The sequence below is a fragment of the Platalea leucorodia genome, assembly GCF_965183815.1.
Source record: "Platalea leucorodia genome assembly, chromosome: Z".
In the NCBI taxonomy this organism is placed as follows: Eukaryota; Metazoa; Chordata; class Aves; order Pelecaniformes; family Threskiornithidae; genus Platalea; species Platalea leucorodia.
The window spans coordinates 88,532,875-88,550,648 of NC_138858.1; the positions used below are offsets into that span (position 1 = coordinate 88,532,875).

General features: G+C 46.2%; 1 protein-coding gene across 1 annotated transcript in view; it reads right to left on the bottom strand.

Moving 5' to 3' along the window:
• Positions 1-13,024, bottom strand: part of LOC309602343 (tetraspanin-15-like) — a gene marked incomplete at both ends in the record, with an annotated part of 46,149 nt that extends 33,125 nt beyond the window's left edge. Inside the window, 2 exons of the mRNA XM_082335845.1 lie at positions 5,566-5,751; positions 12,938-13,024. Of these exons, the coding sequence (XP_082191971.1) occupies positions 5,566-5,751; positions 12,938-13,024 (273 nt within the window). The remainder of the gene's footprint in view (positions 1-5,565; positions 5,752-12,937) is intronic.
• Positions 13,025-17,774: the final 4,750 nt, after the last annotated feature.

The window sequence follows — 17,774 nt, forward strand, 5'->3', positions numbered from 1 at the left end:
CCCACAGAAATCCTTGGCTCTCAACCAAGAGGTTTTCTAGCACCATGAGACCACGAGGAATTCACCCAAGTCAAATATCCAAGTGGTTTAAGTGCAAGCAATGCACTCACAAACTAAACTCTCTTAAACTATTTCATCCAATTCTTCCAAACACAGAAGAAAAATAAGGGGAAGGTGCTACTTACTGCTATTTTCCCCTCTTCTGACTTAGAACGGATTTTAAGTGGCTGCTATAGGATAATGAATTAGTGCTGCCGTTGTGGCAGAGGGATGCGTTATACGGCACCGCTGTAATAGAGGCTTTCCATGTAATTTTTGCCCCTTTCTCCACAAGATCGGAAAAAACCCCAGCTGCTTGGACCAGCTCAGACCTCAAAGTGCTCCTTCACACGTGTGTTATTCTGATTGCTTTTATTCAGGGCCCACAAGCTTCAAATCACTGTAGTAGCTGACTCTCTTTGAGGGGGAATTTATCTTCCCAGGAAAAGGACAATTCTCCATCCACACAATAGCTCTGTGATTGCCAACCATTTCCCCACAGCCGTACTCGCTCCCCTCTTCAAACCTGATATATCTGCCATTTTCCAGCATTTAATTTCTCTATTTACACGTGCAATCAGGGGCTGGAGAGGGAGGGGAAGGCACATTTCAAGCTCAGCTCGGGAAGTTGCATCGTGGGTCGACCTTGAGAGTAAAAATATGAAATTGCAAATAAGATAAGTGGCGAAGCTGAAAGTGGTCGCTGGAGTTTGCTTTTCACATCTTGCTGTTGCTGACATTTGGAAATAGCAGTATAGATACAAATACATGTATTTATCTATAAATATTTATATATATATATATTTATGTTGGTTATATATTTATATATAACACCTGCAAAAGGCCAAAAGAGCTGCTGCAGCAGCTCATCCCTTGCTGCCACAAAGCCAAGGTCAAATCCTGCCTTGGGTGACAAATTTGGGCAAACTCAAGGCAGGAGAGGAGGAACCCAAAAAGCTCAGAAAATGGATAAGAAAAATCGGAAAGTTGGATGTCTTGGCCTCCTGTTCTGCATAAAATAAATGCAACTCTATTGAAACTGCTTCTGAAAATTCAGGGCTTTACTGACTTTTTGAAAGCTAAAATATCCATGGGATGAATACACAGGTCGCAAGCCTCCAGATGGGAGATGCTGACACGATACGTTTCTAGCAAAAACAGCTCTAAAAAAACCATGAAGAGGAGCCAATTTGGGCATATTCAAGAGCAAAACCTGATTGCTGGAGCAGCCTGTCCCATTGCAATTCCAGATCCTAAACCAAACCATCCCAGCTCCCCCCAGGCATCTAACTGAGCAAGAAAAGTATTGATTTTTACAGTCTATTCACTAAATCACCCTGAACTCCCTAAAAGCAAAGGCAAGCCATCTTTATCAGGCAATTTGCAGTCCTTTGAGCCTTGCAAATGTTAATGGTGACAGAAGAAACTTGATTTCCGAACAGAAATTCTTAACCCATCTATTAAATACAAGTCTTCATAACACTGATTACATACGCCAGCAGCTAAAATCCCCAGGTCTTGCCTGTAATTTTTCTAATAAACTTGAGAATTGCAAGCAGGCGGCGGCTTTATTGAATAGACTTTGCTTGGGTTATTAGAGAAGTCATTAAAGACTTGATAATCTGGCTTACACACGGGTAAGAGTTGTGTGGTTGTGCATGACAATTACAGGTAATGACTGGAGAGAATAAAATCAATAAGAAAAAGATTAAAACCAAAATGTAATTTGTGATACCTTGCAGGGGGGATATAGAATAATATAGCAAGCAGCAGATTTAGGAGCTGGGTAGCTTTCAAAACTGTTTTGCCTAAGAGAAATGTTGGTTGATTTTTGTCCAGAGGGCTAAGGAAAATAAAAATCCACCCGTCAGCAGTAAGTGACTGAGATGAATGAGAATTTAACAAGCATGTGCACACCCACACCTACACCTACTGCATTTCGTGTAAAAAAGTGGCTATCAATGTCAAGTGCTACCTGATGAATTTTTGTAGGGCATTGAAATATTTTCTCCTAAATAGAGAAGAATTTCTTGCTTGCTCTCCGGATTAACAAGAAACATTTTTTAGTTTAAAAGACAAGTCAATTTTTATTAGTGATTTGAAGTTCAGGGCGGTTTTATGCTCATTGTTAGCTTGGGTTCCCTGAAAACGCATGTGCAGGCATTCCAGCAGCTGCAGTACATCTGCACACACAATCTCCTAAGAGCCCAAATGGATTCATGCATTGGTTTTCCATCAGCATCAATATATGCATTTTTATGCTGTCTCATGATATAATCTCCAGGGTCTGTCCTGAGTCTAGTTTTGGGACTCACAGTGCAGAGCTCCCTCCGCTACTGTCCCCGCACCACTGGATTCCCCCTCAAGGTGAAAAAATTACAAAACTCACTAACCAATAATGTATATTCAAGAGCTTTGCCAGTAAAATTCAGCAGAAAACAGGTGTGAAACAACTTCTACAAATGAAAGCAACCCCATCTCCCATGCCTGGAGAGGCTGCTGCACAAGACAGGACATCCCGTAGTGAAAGCCCCTATGAATTCCTGGTATGAGCACCCACTTTTGGGTGATGGACGGAAATGTTAATGCATTTCACAGACAATTCCAACATAAACATAACGGAGAAGTCCACGCTTGGCTGCATGGTTTTGCCAATATAACCATGAGCAGGTAAGAGCACAAGAAAGCATCAAGTAATTCGGCGCCATCAAACCATGCCAGCAGCAATGGTCTTTCCAGTGCAGCCCAGTCTCACCGGGGAACTGTTTTAAGCTACTGGGATAAAGCACTTTTGCTGGGATAAACTGCATCTCCACCAGGAAACACTAATCCAAGGTTGCTCCCATATAGACCTGCAACCCCTTTGAGTGGGCAAATCCTCCATGGCTCATCCAAGGTGGCAGAACAAGCCAGAGGTGAACGTGCAAACCCACGCTCATGGACCAGGCTCTTAGAGACGCTCCTTAAGTGTATTTTTTGTCCACTGTGAGCCTCCAATGCTATTTCCTACAAGAGGTGTTGGCATTATGGTTTTTGCCTCCCTGCAGACCACAAATACCTCCCATATTTGTGTAACTCTAAAATACCTGAGCAAGGAACACCCTTATTTGTCTCATCATCGAGAGCATTTCCAAAATGCTTCGCTGCTGTTGTGCTCTCCTCCTCATGCTGATGCCCATCAAGCAGAGTATATCTACGGGGTAAACACCATTTCAGCACCAAGACTGGGAACTAGGCTGGATCCATTATCAGAAATGGATAGTGGTTTAGTGGATCCATGGTTTAGTGGCAGACTTGGCAGGTTAACAGTTGGACTCAATGATCTTAAAGGTCCTTTCCAACATAAATGATTCTATACTATGAAATATCACTTCATTTATCTGCTCCTGGGAAATAGATAATTAATGTCGTATTGGGCCAATTGTGCTGTTCTGCAACCAACTAAAAGTAAGCGAGGAGCCTTGAGTAACTCTAAAAACCCACCACCCAGAAATACATATTTTGACACAGGAGACAAACATCCCCTTTCTTATATCCTAGCCAAAAGGGATGCAAGTGGTATTGTGCGTGATGACTTGCATGGGTATTGCTTTATTTATTCCACATGGCAGGCGTGAAGCTGCTTATATCCCCGGGGAGAAAAAGCCAACCCAAATGGGCAGGATTATTTCTTTTTCTCAGCTGTGCCCATTGCAGAATTGATTCAGCCGACAACCTGTGAAATACAGCTAATGAGCTTGGGTTTCTGTTGCCCTGGGTCGCTCCAAGGGTGAGATTTCCTACCCTCTGATGTGTCAATTTTCCACTTCCAAATTCGGTCTGGGTTGTGGAAACACAGTATTAGCCGTGATTCATGAGTATTAGCACAGAAAGAAAAATATTATCAGAAATTTGAAGTACTTATCCTTCTTGGAATAAGCCGAGAAAGAATGAACACAATACTGTATAGCTTTAAAAGTAGACAAAAGAAAAAGAAGGTGAAATGTTCTCCACAAGCAACGTGACTTCAGCTTTGGCAGAAAAATATTTTCTAAGCTCAGATCATAAAGAAATACAGAGCTTTCCCAGTCGCTTTGATGGACAGGAAAAAGAGGGTTATATGTTAGAGGTATAACTGAGTCCAGGCAAATGCCCACTGTTATAACCTAGCATCCCAACAGAAAGAAAAAAGTCAGTTGATAGGGAATTAATTAAAAATTAATTTTTAAGCAAGTAAGATATCATGGCTATTTAAACACCACAAGCATCACCTGGACAGAATGCCTCCGGCTGCTCAGAGACTCCTCCAAACACCCGAGGTCAGGAGGCAGCTCTCGAACAGAGCAGACGGTATCTCACTGCAATAGAGATCTGATGGGAAATCTCCTCTTCTGCTCACTCACTGCACAGCTTTGATCCCTGTGACCCTTTTTAAGCACAACACAACCAACCACCTATCGCAGGTGGCACAAAACCAGACGTCTTGAAAAGCAATGATAATTTCATCTGCTCATGCAGAAGCAAAGACAATATTGGTTTTCCAATTTGGGATCCCATCTGTATTGATTGGAAATGCAAATGCCGAGCAATTTTAAAAAACAGTATTGCAAGCCAGTACAAGTCAGCGCTAGCTACCCAGAGAGTTTGACTTTAATAAACCAATCAAACCAAACCAGTGAGAGATGAAGGTGTTATGCAAACCGTTAGCATGTAAAGCACACGCACGCCACCAGGAAGGCTCCGTGGACCAGCACGGGTCATTCATCTGAAAGCAACTTCTTCACTGAGGGAGCATCAGATGCAACCAAAGAGCCGACAGAGCTGCCATGGAGCTTGTCGAATGACGTTGGCCCTGGCTGAGGGTGATGGAAGAGCTTTGCCACCGTCTGAATGGAGGGAATGGCTTATAATTCAGCTTATAAATCCCTGCAGCCTCCTGTTCCTCGCTGGAGACAGAGGTGTTACCCCAGAGCAAGGGCAGGAGATGAGCTGCAGGGAGGATGGGTGGTCGGACGCTCAACGCACGGACAAAACCCCTGGAAAGCAGGTCAAGAGTGAACAGCTTTGCCCTAGTGTCCTGGATCTCTTCCAGTTTGGACTTCTAAGGTAATTTCCCCCCCTCTGCTAAGAACTCCCTTGCAAAAGGAAATGAAGCTATTGGCATTGTCATGGCTAAAATAAACTTAACGGTGGAGACTTTGCTCCACCAGTGATGGGATCTCAGCCGCAAAAATAACTCCCTTGTTACCTCAGGAGGAAAGCAGCAGTGCTTTCCGCAGATGTTGGGAGGCATTCAGCTGTGGATAACAGGGAAATCAGGATGCCAGCTCTGCAGTTTGAATATATCCTCTCCCTGTTACCCCCTCGCTGGCTTCATGGCAGAGCTGAAAACACCAAGCAGTCGCATCATGCAAGCGTTTAAATCCAGGAAGGAGCACACGGTTGCTGTAAGTTGTGGTGGTGACTCATTAGAATACATTAATTTTCCTCCTTGAGATCACCCAGACCATCCCAAGGGCTGCATGGAGAGCGTGGTAATGGCCTTACCATCTTCAGCAGCGTCCGGTTGTCCCTGAGGCTCCCCACCATGCCAACGAAGGAGACGCCAAACATGGTGAAGCCCAGCAGGAGGAGTATGATGGCTGGAGCCAGGAAGATCCCTTCTAAGGTTTTGTGTTTTTGCCTCTCCACTTCGGCATAAATCCCAACGCACAGGATCACGAGACCGAGGATCTGCAAGGGAAGCATGGGATGGGATTCAGATGCCAACAGAGAAAAAGCAGAGGCTTCGAGGGAGAGGTGGAAGATGTCCCAGACAGCCAAGGAAAACCCACCCAACTCCGGGACATTTAACATCCAATCCCAAACGGTGCTGTCAGCACTCAGCACATCCCCTTTGCTCAAGGCTAGGCTGCTCAGCCTCTGGCTGGGAAGGGGACGTATCATTGCAGCATGATCAATCTATCTGGACAGCTTTAAGCTAGGTTTTGTTAGGTTTTTCTTCTCCCCTTCCTGCCTGTTTCTTTATGGTCTGTCTGGATGTTCAGCTTGGCCCTTGCCTTAGGTATGATAGACCCAGAAGCTGATAGTCATTAACACCAACAGCCCACCTTCTCAAACTCCACCCTTAGACAGGACGATCCCCAAAATGACTCATTTCACTCTATCATTTTCACACCCGGCTTGAGCACCGACATGCACGCAAACCCACAGAGAGCCGCTTGCCCTCTCTTCGCACGCCAGCACCAACAATTAGAAACAAAGCTCACTGCACCATTACAAAGCGCTTTTGATCCCTGGATGAAAAGTGCCATAAAGAAAAGCAACGGATTATTTATGACAACCTTCCTCCCCTCTCTCCCCTTTCAATGAAAGGGCCCTAATTGAAGTAGAGAGCCTAACGATGCCGGGATAAAGCAGGGCTCCAAAAAGGGCTGTTTGCATCCCTTCAGCTCCTTCAACATCAAAGCCAGCAACGCGATCCCAAGTGTTTCGTGCTGTCAGGAGCCGTTCGCATCGCACCCGTCGGCCCCGCGGCGCAGCCAGAGGCAAGCGGCTTCTCAGCCGGCACCAAGCTGACACCTGAAAAGGTCAGCAAGGAAACCAAGGAGCATCCGGAGCCCTCTTCATGCTGCTTTTTGCAGCCCTCCCCACCCCAAATCACAGCGGGATGCTCCTGGGGGGAAGCCCCCGGCCACAGACACCCCCACTCAAAAACCTACATCACCAAAGAGGAGAAAAACACTCCTTTTTTTTTTTTTTCTCCTTTTCCATCGCTTTCACCTTTCCAAAAGGCTTCATTGCTCCTAATGAGTTTGCTCAAAGACTTCCTGCTAATTCACACTGACAATTCAATCCTTAGTTTTCATGTGCAATCTTTGCTTTTTTGGGGAATTGATTTTTTTTCTTCTCTACTCTGCCTGGACACTATTTCTGGTGTGTTTTTGTAGCTAGTTTATGTCTATCAATCACTGTCCGCTTCCAGGCTCCATTTAATTTATAAGGAATTGAAATCTCTCAGAAAGTGAAATTTAGACTCGTGATATTTTACAGACGGTTTAGTTATTTGAAACTGAACAGACAGGCCTATTTCTGATAACAGGCTTTTAATCACAGTTTCATCTTTATACTCTGTTTTGAGCGTTAGGTTGGTGCATTGGGATTAGGTTTGATTTAATGTTTATCTCTTATACGGTGTCCCAGGAAATACATTCAGATTTGAAGGTGGGGGGTAGACATTAATGCACACCATGCGTCCCCCACTAATCCCCGCTGCTCCTCCTGCGTGCCAATCAGAACCACTTTCTCCATTTTAATTAATCCATCTGTGATGCGAGTGAGGGAAGAGATCACGGAAAGTGCACAGAGCAAACCCAGGATGGGGTTCAAGGGCTGGATGCTCCAGGGGCTGAGGATGCAGCATGCATGGGATGGGCTTACCTACTAGCAAGGGAGAAAAACCAAGGAGGGTTTTCAGGATGGACGTGTGCGTTGCTTAAAAATACCTTTTCCAGGGCTGAAAGTATCCTTGAAAAATTTAGAGCATGTGGCATGCATGAGGCTGCTGCAGAGCGGTGCTGGTCCTTCCTCCCAGCATCACCACGGCTATCCCTTTGGCAGGGAAAGCCCCCACCAATGCCACGCATAACATCCCTCTTTTTTGGAGCGGGGCACGCACTGCTTATTTGCCATGCAAATGCGATGGGGAAATGCAAGTGCAATGGGGAAATGGCACTGCACGGCATGGGGAGATACTGCTGGCAACCCAAGCCACGCTGCATGGCTTTTTTGGGGTCTCATGGCTTAGAAAAGGCTGCGTGCTTTGCATGCCCAAGGAATTCAAACTAGTCCCTGGGACTAACAAGCAAATATTGAGCTGATCCACCTGAATTTCTTGCCTCTCTCCTTGCTTAGTTCCTAGTTTACCCAGCTCCTTGCAACCTGCTTTGCTAAGGGTTAGTGCTGCAGGCTGGACCCCAGTCCATCTCCACACCCCACCAGCTAAAAAGCACACTCTGATTAAAAAAAAAAAAAAAAAAAAAAAAAAAAGTTGCTTCTACTCAAAGCAGCTTAAAGCACAAGAAAATATCTTGCAAAGCAACACACACCTCAAGGAAGGGAATGGATCTACTGGCACGTCTCCCAGCAAAGACAGATTGCAAAGGAAAGCTTGCTTGAATATAATGAGTTTTGGAAGGATGAGCAGGGAGTGATGCTGTGGCAAGATGGGTGGCAAAGGGATTTGGATGGAAAAGATCTGGGGAGAAAGACCAGCGCTCCCTAAAATGCGGCATTTCTGTGAAAAAATGGTGGATTTGGAGCAAACCGGCAATGTCGAAGTCTTTGCCAGGACCTATGCAGCACCATTAAAAACTGCAAGGGAAATAGCCACGTATTTCATCAAAAACCTGATCATCCTGTCCTCCTTCAGCTAGAGATGAGCAGCAAAAGCAGCAGGAAAAGTTGCATCACCCCTTGCAAAGCCTGACCGCTCTGGTTTCCATCACTGGATTCCTCTGGCGCAGGGCGTTTTTGCCATACAAATTCAATCAGCACAGATAGTTTTGATTCCTGGCATCACAACCCTTTTCTACCACCCACACTCAATGACATGGTAAGGCACATAATGAAGTTTGCTGGTAAATACTCTGTAGTTACATATGAATTGCCAGGTGATCACCCTAATACAGTGCAAACACCAGGATAGACAGCAGCTGGTAATTAGAACTGCTCTGCAATGCATCTAAGAGAAAAAGCAAATCTGCTCTTACCCTCTAACGAGAAGATGATTACCCCATTTTTATATGATAATAAACACACGATCGAACCATGACGGCAGGGAAAGCCAAGGGGGTGGCTGCAACTCCACCAGACCTTGCAGCGAAGGCATCCTGCATCGATTCTCCTCTTATAAGCTAGGGAGAAATCACCTTTGGGTTTAATTTCAGCCCTGCTTGATTTTAGTGCTTCTTGGAGTTTGTAGGAGCTGAGTGGGCAGGGGATAGACGGCAGTGAGCAGCCTTCCCAGGATGTCCAACCTCCATTCCCACCCGAAAAAGGACCCCCATGATGTGCTCTCCTCCCTCCCTCCCCTACTCCTGGATGGATAAAATTGCAAACTTGAATTTCTTAGCTCGATACAAGTTGCTATAACCAACTCTTCGCCCTGGCCAGGATTTTAGCACCCCCCAAAACCACAGTTAAATGTGGGGCTGTTTCCTGATGGAGATGGGAAGACCTGATGTGTTGCACAACACTGTGATAAGGCTTTTGTACAGCCCCCTTGAATTGGCTCTGACACCAAAAAGAAAAACAACTCGACAGAGCATAAACCAGGGAAGTTAAATTCTTCGGGCAGGGACCTGACATTTTAAAGAGTAGTTTTCTCCAAGCTGCAGATCCGTCCAAGCCCCTTCTTCACCTTTGCAGCCCATTTCCAAAGTTGTTTCACTCCAGCCTCGCCTCTTCTTAATGGGATAACAGAGATGCTGGTTTTCTTCTCCAGGCATTTCTCCATCTAATGGGCAAGGAAAGAGCTGGAGGGGAGTTCGGGACCTGGGAAGGAGAAGAGCTAAAGGTGGAAATCTCTGGTGGAAGTCACTGTCCCACTGATCAGAGAGTCATTTAGAGACCTGGAGGTCAACAAGTGCGATGAAAGGCAATGAACAGACAATAATGTAATACACAGCTCTGATAATGCTAGCAGGGTTTGGGAGAACCAAGCGGGTGGCTTGAGCTCACAGCTAACCCGCAGGTAAGACAGGGAGTTTGCAAAGCTCTCTTCGAGCTATGGGCTTTCTGGTGCTTGTGATTGCTTCTCCATCCTTGCATGACTTGGCTTTGGCACAGAGGCAGCTACCCAATGCTAACAAGAGACGTGCGTGGTCCAACCAGCACTAAAAAGAGAGACACGGATAGTCCTACCCTGTCCTAAAAATCCCACTAAATACCTAATAGATATCACATTCCCCTTGTCGAAGATCCAAAGGACCCCAGTAACGAGAGCTACTCTCAGCCGCATGCAGAGCAAACAGGTACCATGAATCCAAGAAGACATTAACACGGTCGAAGCAGCGCAACCTCGAAGCCTGCCAAGGGCCAAGCAGCAGACATGGCCTGTTCCAGAGTGAACGGCATTAATTGGATGAGTCAACACCATACTAACGCGAGGGAGTAATTTCTCCTTATTTGGGTACACCAAAAAGTCATGATGACAGTGGCTTCAAGCCCACGCAGACCCCCGCAGTCAGATTACGTGAGTCAGAGCACGGGCCTGGGGAGGAGCAGAGGGAATGGGGCATCACTTCGTTCTCTGTCCAAGATGACCAGAGGTGCAAAACTAAGGGCAAAACTCTTGTTTTTCAAATCCCCAGCTCACAGCAGAATTGTTCTTCCCAGCTTTTGAAGACCTGTCTGCCTTCAAATTAGCAGATAGGGCACTCCTGTTCCTCCTCAGAAGGTTTTATTGTAATGTGCAGGTGAGAAACGGCGATACAGAAAGTGCTGAATGCTTTTAGTCATTAAAAGATAGAATCGCAGGATTAATAATGCAGTGATTAAATACATCGTATGACGCTTAACTGCCGATGGTACGGAAGAATGCAAAACAATACACTTTTATAAGGGTCAATTGAAATAGCAGTTTTCAATTTTATGCAAAAAGTTAAGAATAGGAAAGAAGGATGTCTTTTTGAAAAGAAAACTTCAAATCTATGCTCCACTGAATCCTCAACAACGAGGATTAAATATACCTGTATAAAACCAGCCGGTCCAACCTGCAGTGCTCAAACCTCTCTGCCCTTTGCTCCACATTTGGTTTAAAGCCAGTCTCTGGTTTATCCCATGCTCCTTTACTGATTTTCTCACCTGTAAATCAGTGTTTTCACTACAGGAAAGCACTGGAAAGTATTTAGCAGCACTAGATCCAGTTTTCTGCAGGCTGGGACAACCCTTTACTAGAAAACCATGGTGCATCTCACCCTAAACCTCCTCAATGCTTCATGGTGAACCAACTCAAGTCTTATTGCACTGAAGTTTTACCCAGGGGGGTTAAACTTTTGAAGCCTTCATGCAATGCAAGTGGGAAGTTCCTACACAATCATTTTTTATCAAGTGCATTTGGCCAAAGAGAAACTCAGCTCTGGTCACGTCTGGTTAACGAGGCTTTGAAGGGTTCAGCAGCATCATTGAATTAATACGGCGGCGACATGTGCAAATGAGGCCAGAAGTAGGTCAGGCAGCTGAAAAGCTCGCAGGAGCTGTGCGATCCGTATGGATTTGATAGGGCAACGTCCCTCCGCAAGGACCATCCCAGGGCTGAAGGCAGGCTGGGTCAGAGCAATTCAAAGTGGCTTTTTTGCAGTTATTTTCCAGTCGATGGGAAATTATTGAGTCTCTTCTTGCTGGCAGACTCACCAGGATGCCCCACTGAGCCCCCCAAAATACCCCAGCAATTAATAAGCATCTGGCATCGAGACTGTGCTGGTTCATCCCATTGTTAATCTACATTTGCAAAGCGCAGCCCTGACCTGGGTTCAGATTAGCTGGGAGAAAGAAAAACCTGCACCTCCTCCCCATCCGTACAGCTGCTTAAAGGCATTTGGGGAAACCTCAAACCAAGCAAAACTCAGCTCTTTAGAGAAACCAAAACCACGGTGACAGGTTTTCCCACAGATTAATTTTGCAAGCAAAAATATTGACCATCCTTATCAAAAAACTGAAACCACAGCCACAAATGGGTTAAGAAATCTGGATCTTTTTGGTCTTGCCGGGCGCAGCAGGAGTCTCACGAGGGTCCTGGCCACCCCGTGGGAGATACTCGAGTCTCCTCTCTTCTCGGGAGCCTTACTACCCAGCAGGCCACAAGGAGACCAGTAAGATATTCTACAAAAAAAAAAAAACACCTTTTCTTCTGATTCTCATTCATGCCCTGGGGTGGCCACAAGTTATTCAGTGCAGTGAGACAACAAACTTCACCGTCCCCAGCTAGCAAGGGCAAGCGCTACCCTCCCAATGAGCTCATTCATTTAAAAAAAATAAATAAGGAAATAAAAAAACATTTTCAAACTCCACTTGTAACCCCGTTTATAGTTCACAGCTTGCCTGGGAACTCACACAGATATTTCTGCAATTACACCTATACAATTGGATATGCATACCACTATACACACCCAGCAGGCAGCCATGCACGGGGCAAAGAGGATTAATTAGACCTTAGGAGGAAGTATCTGTAAATATGGACTGGATCATGCAAGATTAACCCCAGGAAGGTGCTAACTTCATATCTCATGCATTAACTGAGGATGCACAGACCCTAAAGGGATGGAAAATCTCTTGCTTTCCCCGCCCCTGCTCTGACACGTGCTTGCACCTCCCAGGTGCTGGGGAAGCCTTGCCCCGACTGCAGCTGCCTCAATGATTCAAAACTGCTTAAAAACAAGATTTATTTTTTCCTCTTAAATTAACCAACCTGGCTAAAATACCCGCCACTCGATGTCTGCTTTCATGCCTTGTCCCTATTGAATGACATAAAGGCAACAGCCGAGTCGGGCGGGGGGGCCGGCTGGCAACGCCACCCAATGGGTACTTGTGCAGTGAAAACATGAAATTTCCGTGTGTATGCTCCAAATGCCTGGAAACGCGACTCACTGCCACGAGGGATTTGCAAGAGCGGCTCTGGGGATGGGTAGTCCCAGGGAGATGCTCTTAAATCCACCAAAACCCGCAGTTTCGCCCAAGACTGCCCATTTTGGACCCAGCTAACGCCAAGCACGAAGGGCTTTGTGGCACCTGATTTTGCCGCACAGATTTGATGCCTTGTAAGGGAAAATTTTGACACTGAAAAGTAAAATCCAGCCCACAGGGGTGGTATGCTGGGAGGAAATGCCAGGAAGGACAGAAAAGCAACTGGAGCACCTACCGAGAAGAGGGTGGCATAGGTGGACAGAGCAAATTTGATGCTGTAGTAATAGAGGTGGGAATTTCGGCACTCGGAGGCTTGAGCCATCCTTGCAGCTCCGGCGAGAGGGGTTTGCTCGCTGCACGCCGGACCCTCTCTGCTCCGGCCGGCTCCTGCCCTCCACCGCCCAGCCGAAAAAGCGTACACATGCACACAGGCAAGCCTTGAACTTGAACTGCTCCCTCGACTTCCGCCTGGCAGTAGCAGAGAGCAATTAGAGGGAAGGCAGCAGGAGCGGCCGGCGTTAACCCTTTACTGAGTTTGTTGCTTGGTCTTCCTGCTGGGAGCAACAGCAAAGCTCTGTTTAAGTGGATTTACTCCAACAGCTATTCAAATATATTGGCGCATGGGTGGATCTCTAGTAAATTTTTAACAGCAAGCGTGTTGCAACTGGGGCCTCCTGTCCTTGCTGGTGTGCTGAGAGAGCCCGTTGTAACCCTGCAGCCGCCCCAGGAGCTCTCCTGCAGCAGCAAAGGGTGAAGTGGCAGCTGAAAATCTAAGCAAGAACAGGGACAGATGCGCCCCCAGGCAGTGGCTCCGAGCCCAGGACTGGAGATCAATGTCCAGATTTACGTGTCGTAGCTTGCTACTGCGTGAAACACCTCCCTTTCAACGCCACACCTTGAGCTGCCCGGCTCTTGCGTGAATAGGAAGAAGGAAAGACTAATCATTACACCCAGGCTCAGTGAGGTTTAACACTTGAAAGAAAAGGAGTGGGGAGCAAGAAACTGGCACCGGGAGACCACGCAGCTCCTGGAAGCATTCGTATGGCCGTACAAACCTAGTACTAGAGAGCATAAAACTGGTGTTCAATAAAAAGAGCAAAAAGAGGAGCTTGGAAAAGTCAGACGATGTGGAGATTGATGTCTGACAATGCAGAGGAGCACCCAGCAAAGAGGAGCACCCTTCATTTCTGCAGCTTGACTCAGTGTGGATCAAAGATGGGACGAAAAAACAGCATTGTCTGCGATGCAGCTCGTGGCCTGGGAAATGTTTGAAAACCCCAGCTCTTGGGAGGAAGGTGCTGCTTCTCTCTAGGGTAGCCAAAAGGAGAATTTAAAGCAAGGTTTGAAGAAATAACAGCGACTCAGGGCTGCACCCAAAGACATGGGAGCTGTATTTACCCAGCTTCTAGCAGATGAGAAGTAATTCAGCACAGCAGAAGAGATTGTATCCCTTTCCTTTTAGTATATAAGCTGCAAGGGTGATAGCAAAGATGGGATGAGAGTTATACGATATCAATGGCCAGCAGATCCCAAACACTGAGGATATTACACTTCAGGATACGATAATGGGATGAAACATGTCCCAAAAATGGCATTTCTGGACGTGATTTAGCTACAGCTGGCTGTGAGCAGGCTAAACGAGCAAAGAGAGCAGTCAACTTTTCTCCCCATTTTTTAAAAACTAACCTAAAATGAACTTCTAGTGTGTTGGAGCCTGGTTTATACCAGCACTTTCCATTTTGCTAACACCCAACAAAGCTCGCGCTGTGAACACCCATGCAAAGGAAGAAAACAGCAATAGCATTGCCAGCATGCAGCATTTCCTTTTACCAACCTTTGCTGGGAATAAGAAACCCCAACACTCAGCATTGAGCAAGAGATGTTTGGGGAGATGCATGATGGATTTCCTCCACCCTTTCTTTCCTTTTTGAAGGATGCTGCAGCCAGGAGAACAGTCAATTAAAAAGAAATACCCACTTGGCCCCATGACTTTTCCCATGGTTTTCTAACCTCTTCCCATCAAGTTTGACTATGCACCAGTGCAGGGATCACAAGGTTTATTTTCAGCTCGTTGCACAGAGAAATCTTGGCGCTTGGTGACTAACCCTCTGTGCATTCACCTATTTATATAATATGCTTTCTTTGTTTTAATTCAGAAGTCAACATAGTGTGCAAAAGAGCAAGGGAGAAACAGAATTTCCCTACAAAACCAGGCTGTGACATGGCTAAGGGATGGCCCAAGCATCAGATTTAAATGAGACTTAAACCACCAGGTCCATAGATAACGTTCAACATTGCCTAAAATTTCCACGTTCATTTAAAGCCACATTTAAGAGAATGATTCACCATAAAACTCTGGTTCATTCTAGGTTTTAGTAATCATTTCAGGCTCTCTCCCCTTCTCCACTGGATCACAGGCAAACCCCAAATCTCCGGCAGTATAAATCACGCCAGAACACTGCGAGCACATCACAGGCTCTTCCCCAGCACCATTTCCCCATCAGCTAGTAATTAACACCTGATATTCTGCAGGTGGTTAATTATGCCATACAACTCTGAAAAAAAAAAAAAAAACAACACACAAACAAACAGGTTTGTGCTTACAGGGATGGGAAGAGCAATAAAACTATATGGCTACTTCTGTATGACACCATTAATGCACTCAAGAAAGGATATTTGCTTTCCGTGGAGCTGATTTTCACTGTCACTCGGACCTTGGCCTGGGAGGATTGCTGGTGCAGGGACACAGCAGTCCCACATGTGAATAAGGAATGATTTTTATTCCTCTTAAAAATTCCTTAATTTAAATGAAAACACATCTGCAAAAGCAGCAGCAAGTCCCTCTCCCAGCTCTACCCTCGCATGCACAAGCGGGAATTCAGCATTTTCCCCAGCAAGCTCAACCCCCTTCACTAGGCATCCAGAGATCTTTAAATTTTACTTCCCCCCCCCCCCCCCAGCAAATAAAATTTATACCATGCTGTCCTTTCTGCAAGAGAGATGATAAAGAATAAACACTCTTCCAGCAGCATAAATGTGTACAGATGCTTTGCTGCTTACATCTATAGAGATGCGCTCAGAGATGAGTAGACAGGAGCTGACCTTAAATCATCCATTTATTTATACTAACATTACCATAATGGACAGATAATGCACAAGCCCTGCCGGACATGAGGGGGAGGCAGACGTAGCTTTTAAAAAGCTTAACATTGAATTGAATAAATTCTGCGGTCCAAATTTAAACAGGATTTGAAACTTTGCTCTGTTTAACATCACTCCAGCACGATGCTCTCAGGGTACGGAGGGAGCAGGGAAGGGTGATAGGAACAGGGTGGGGGTTATTCCTGAATATTTTTTTCCCCTCTGGCAATGCTGTTGGAGCTGGGGGAAGGCCATAGAGTGGCTTTGCACATGGGGAATGAGCAAGCCCTTATTTACAGGTTTTAATCATTAACACAACACCATTTCTGGCAGTGTCAGGCCCAGGCAATCATTAACTGCAGGAAGAAATGACTCAGCCAGCGTGTAACACTGGGGACCATCAGGGACTGTTCAAACCACTGGACGTCAACCAGCAGCCAAAATTGGAGGGTTTGGAGCCATTTGAGGGGGTGATGCTGCTGCTGGAGGGAGATTTTCCACCAGCAGAGCCCCATCCCCTTCCAATGCCCGGAGGATGCGGATGCCCTTCACACTCCGCAAATCACCCCAGGCTTTACAGGCAGAAAGTTTCCTACAATAATCCAGTAAAACAAAAAACTGAGGCTGCAGGAAAACATGCTAAACCCTCCAAGGGACCGAGCCCTACTATTAACGTGCCCTTGGTGGCGCTTCAGTCAGCTCTGCATGCAGCTGGCATACCAAACGCCTTCAATAAAGATGCTACTTCTTCCCCCAAGCCAGGCTCCCCAGCATATTAATTGCAAATCGCTGGCACAGCAAGCCTGACGAGCCCAGGCACCCAACTGCCACTCAACTTTGCCAGGTTTACCTTTGCAGATGAAATTTTGTCACCTAGAAGCACAGAGAGGACCTTAAGCAGGATTTGTTGGTGCTTTGGGGTAAGGAGGGGATGTGGGGTCGAGGCTCCACTGTTTGCAAGGGTAGTCCCATGCACAAGCAGCGATTAGCCCTGTGCAAGCAGCCACAGGGGGAAAAAGGGGCTTGGGGAGCTTTTAGGATTAAAAAAAACTAGATCTGGGGCAATAATTTTGCTAAGCTGCTAGATGGAAGTGGCTGCTGCATGCTGCCTGCTCCTCGCCTGGCCCCAGCTCCAACCCTTGGCCCAAGCTGGGAAGCCTGGGGTCCCTCAGCTGCACCCAGAACTGGGTCAGCCAAAAAACTCCTTAGCAGCCCCAAAACTCATTTAAATGGGATAGGAACAGCCAGCTTGCAGCTAGAAGTGCTAAGGAAGCAGCCAGTGTTTGCTGCTTTGGTGCCTGGGTTCACTGCTTTAATGATGACCTTTGCATAAGTTAATTAGTGAGACTTTTCATAGGATCCTGCTGCAATTCCCTAGAGCCAAGTTAGGACTGGAGAGTGCTAATTTAAGGTTTAGCACTTCAGCCCAGGCAAGCTGAGGGCTGCCCATGAGGGCACACTGCAGGGATGGGATCCATCTTATCCTCTCTGAGCCAGGGAAACAGCCGCAGACGGAAGCCACACTCCATCCTTCTTCAGACGGACACAAGAGCACCCAAATTATGGTTCCTGCCAACTAATTTAGCATTTAATTCCATGAAAAGTGGTGCTGCTGCAGCTCTCATCTGCGATCCTTTTGCAAGCAAGCCATGCTGAACATCCCACATGGGAAAAAGTTTTGCAGTTGAACAGTAAAATGGGTTTAAGTGGCAAACTCCCTCCTCATCTCCCTCGGCTTCAAGCTGTCAAACCATATTACACCCCCTTTGCTGACAGAGTTTGGTTTTACTCCCTGTCATACCAGAACCGCAGAAAGCAAAAGTTTTACTCATCCCTGAGACTTCATTAGCAAATATTTATGCTAATCTTAGCCTCATTTGCAAGCTTTGATGTGGGATTTCTAAGGCTTTAACTGACCACTTTTCCCTGTG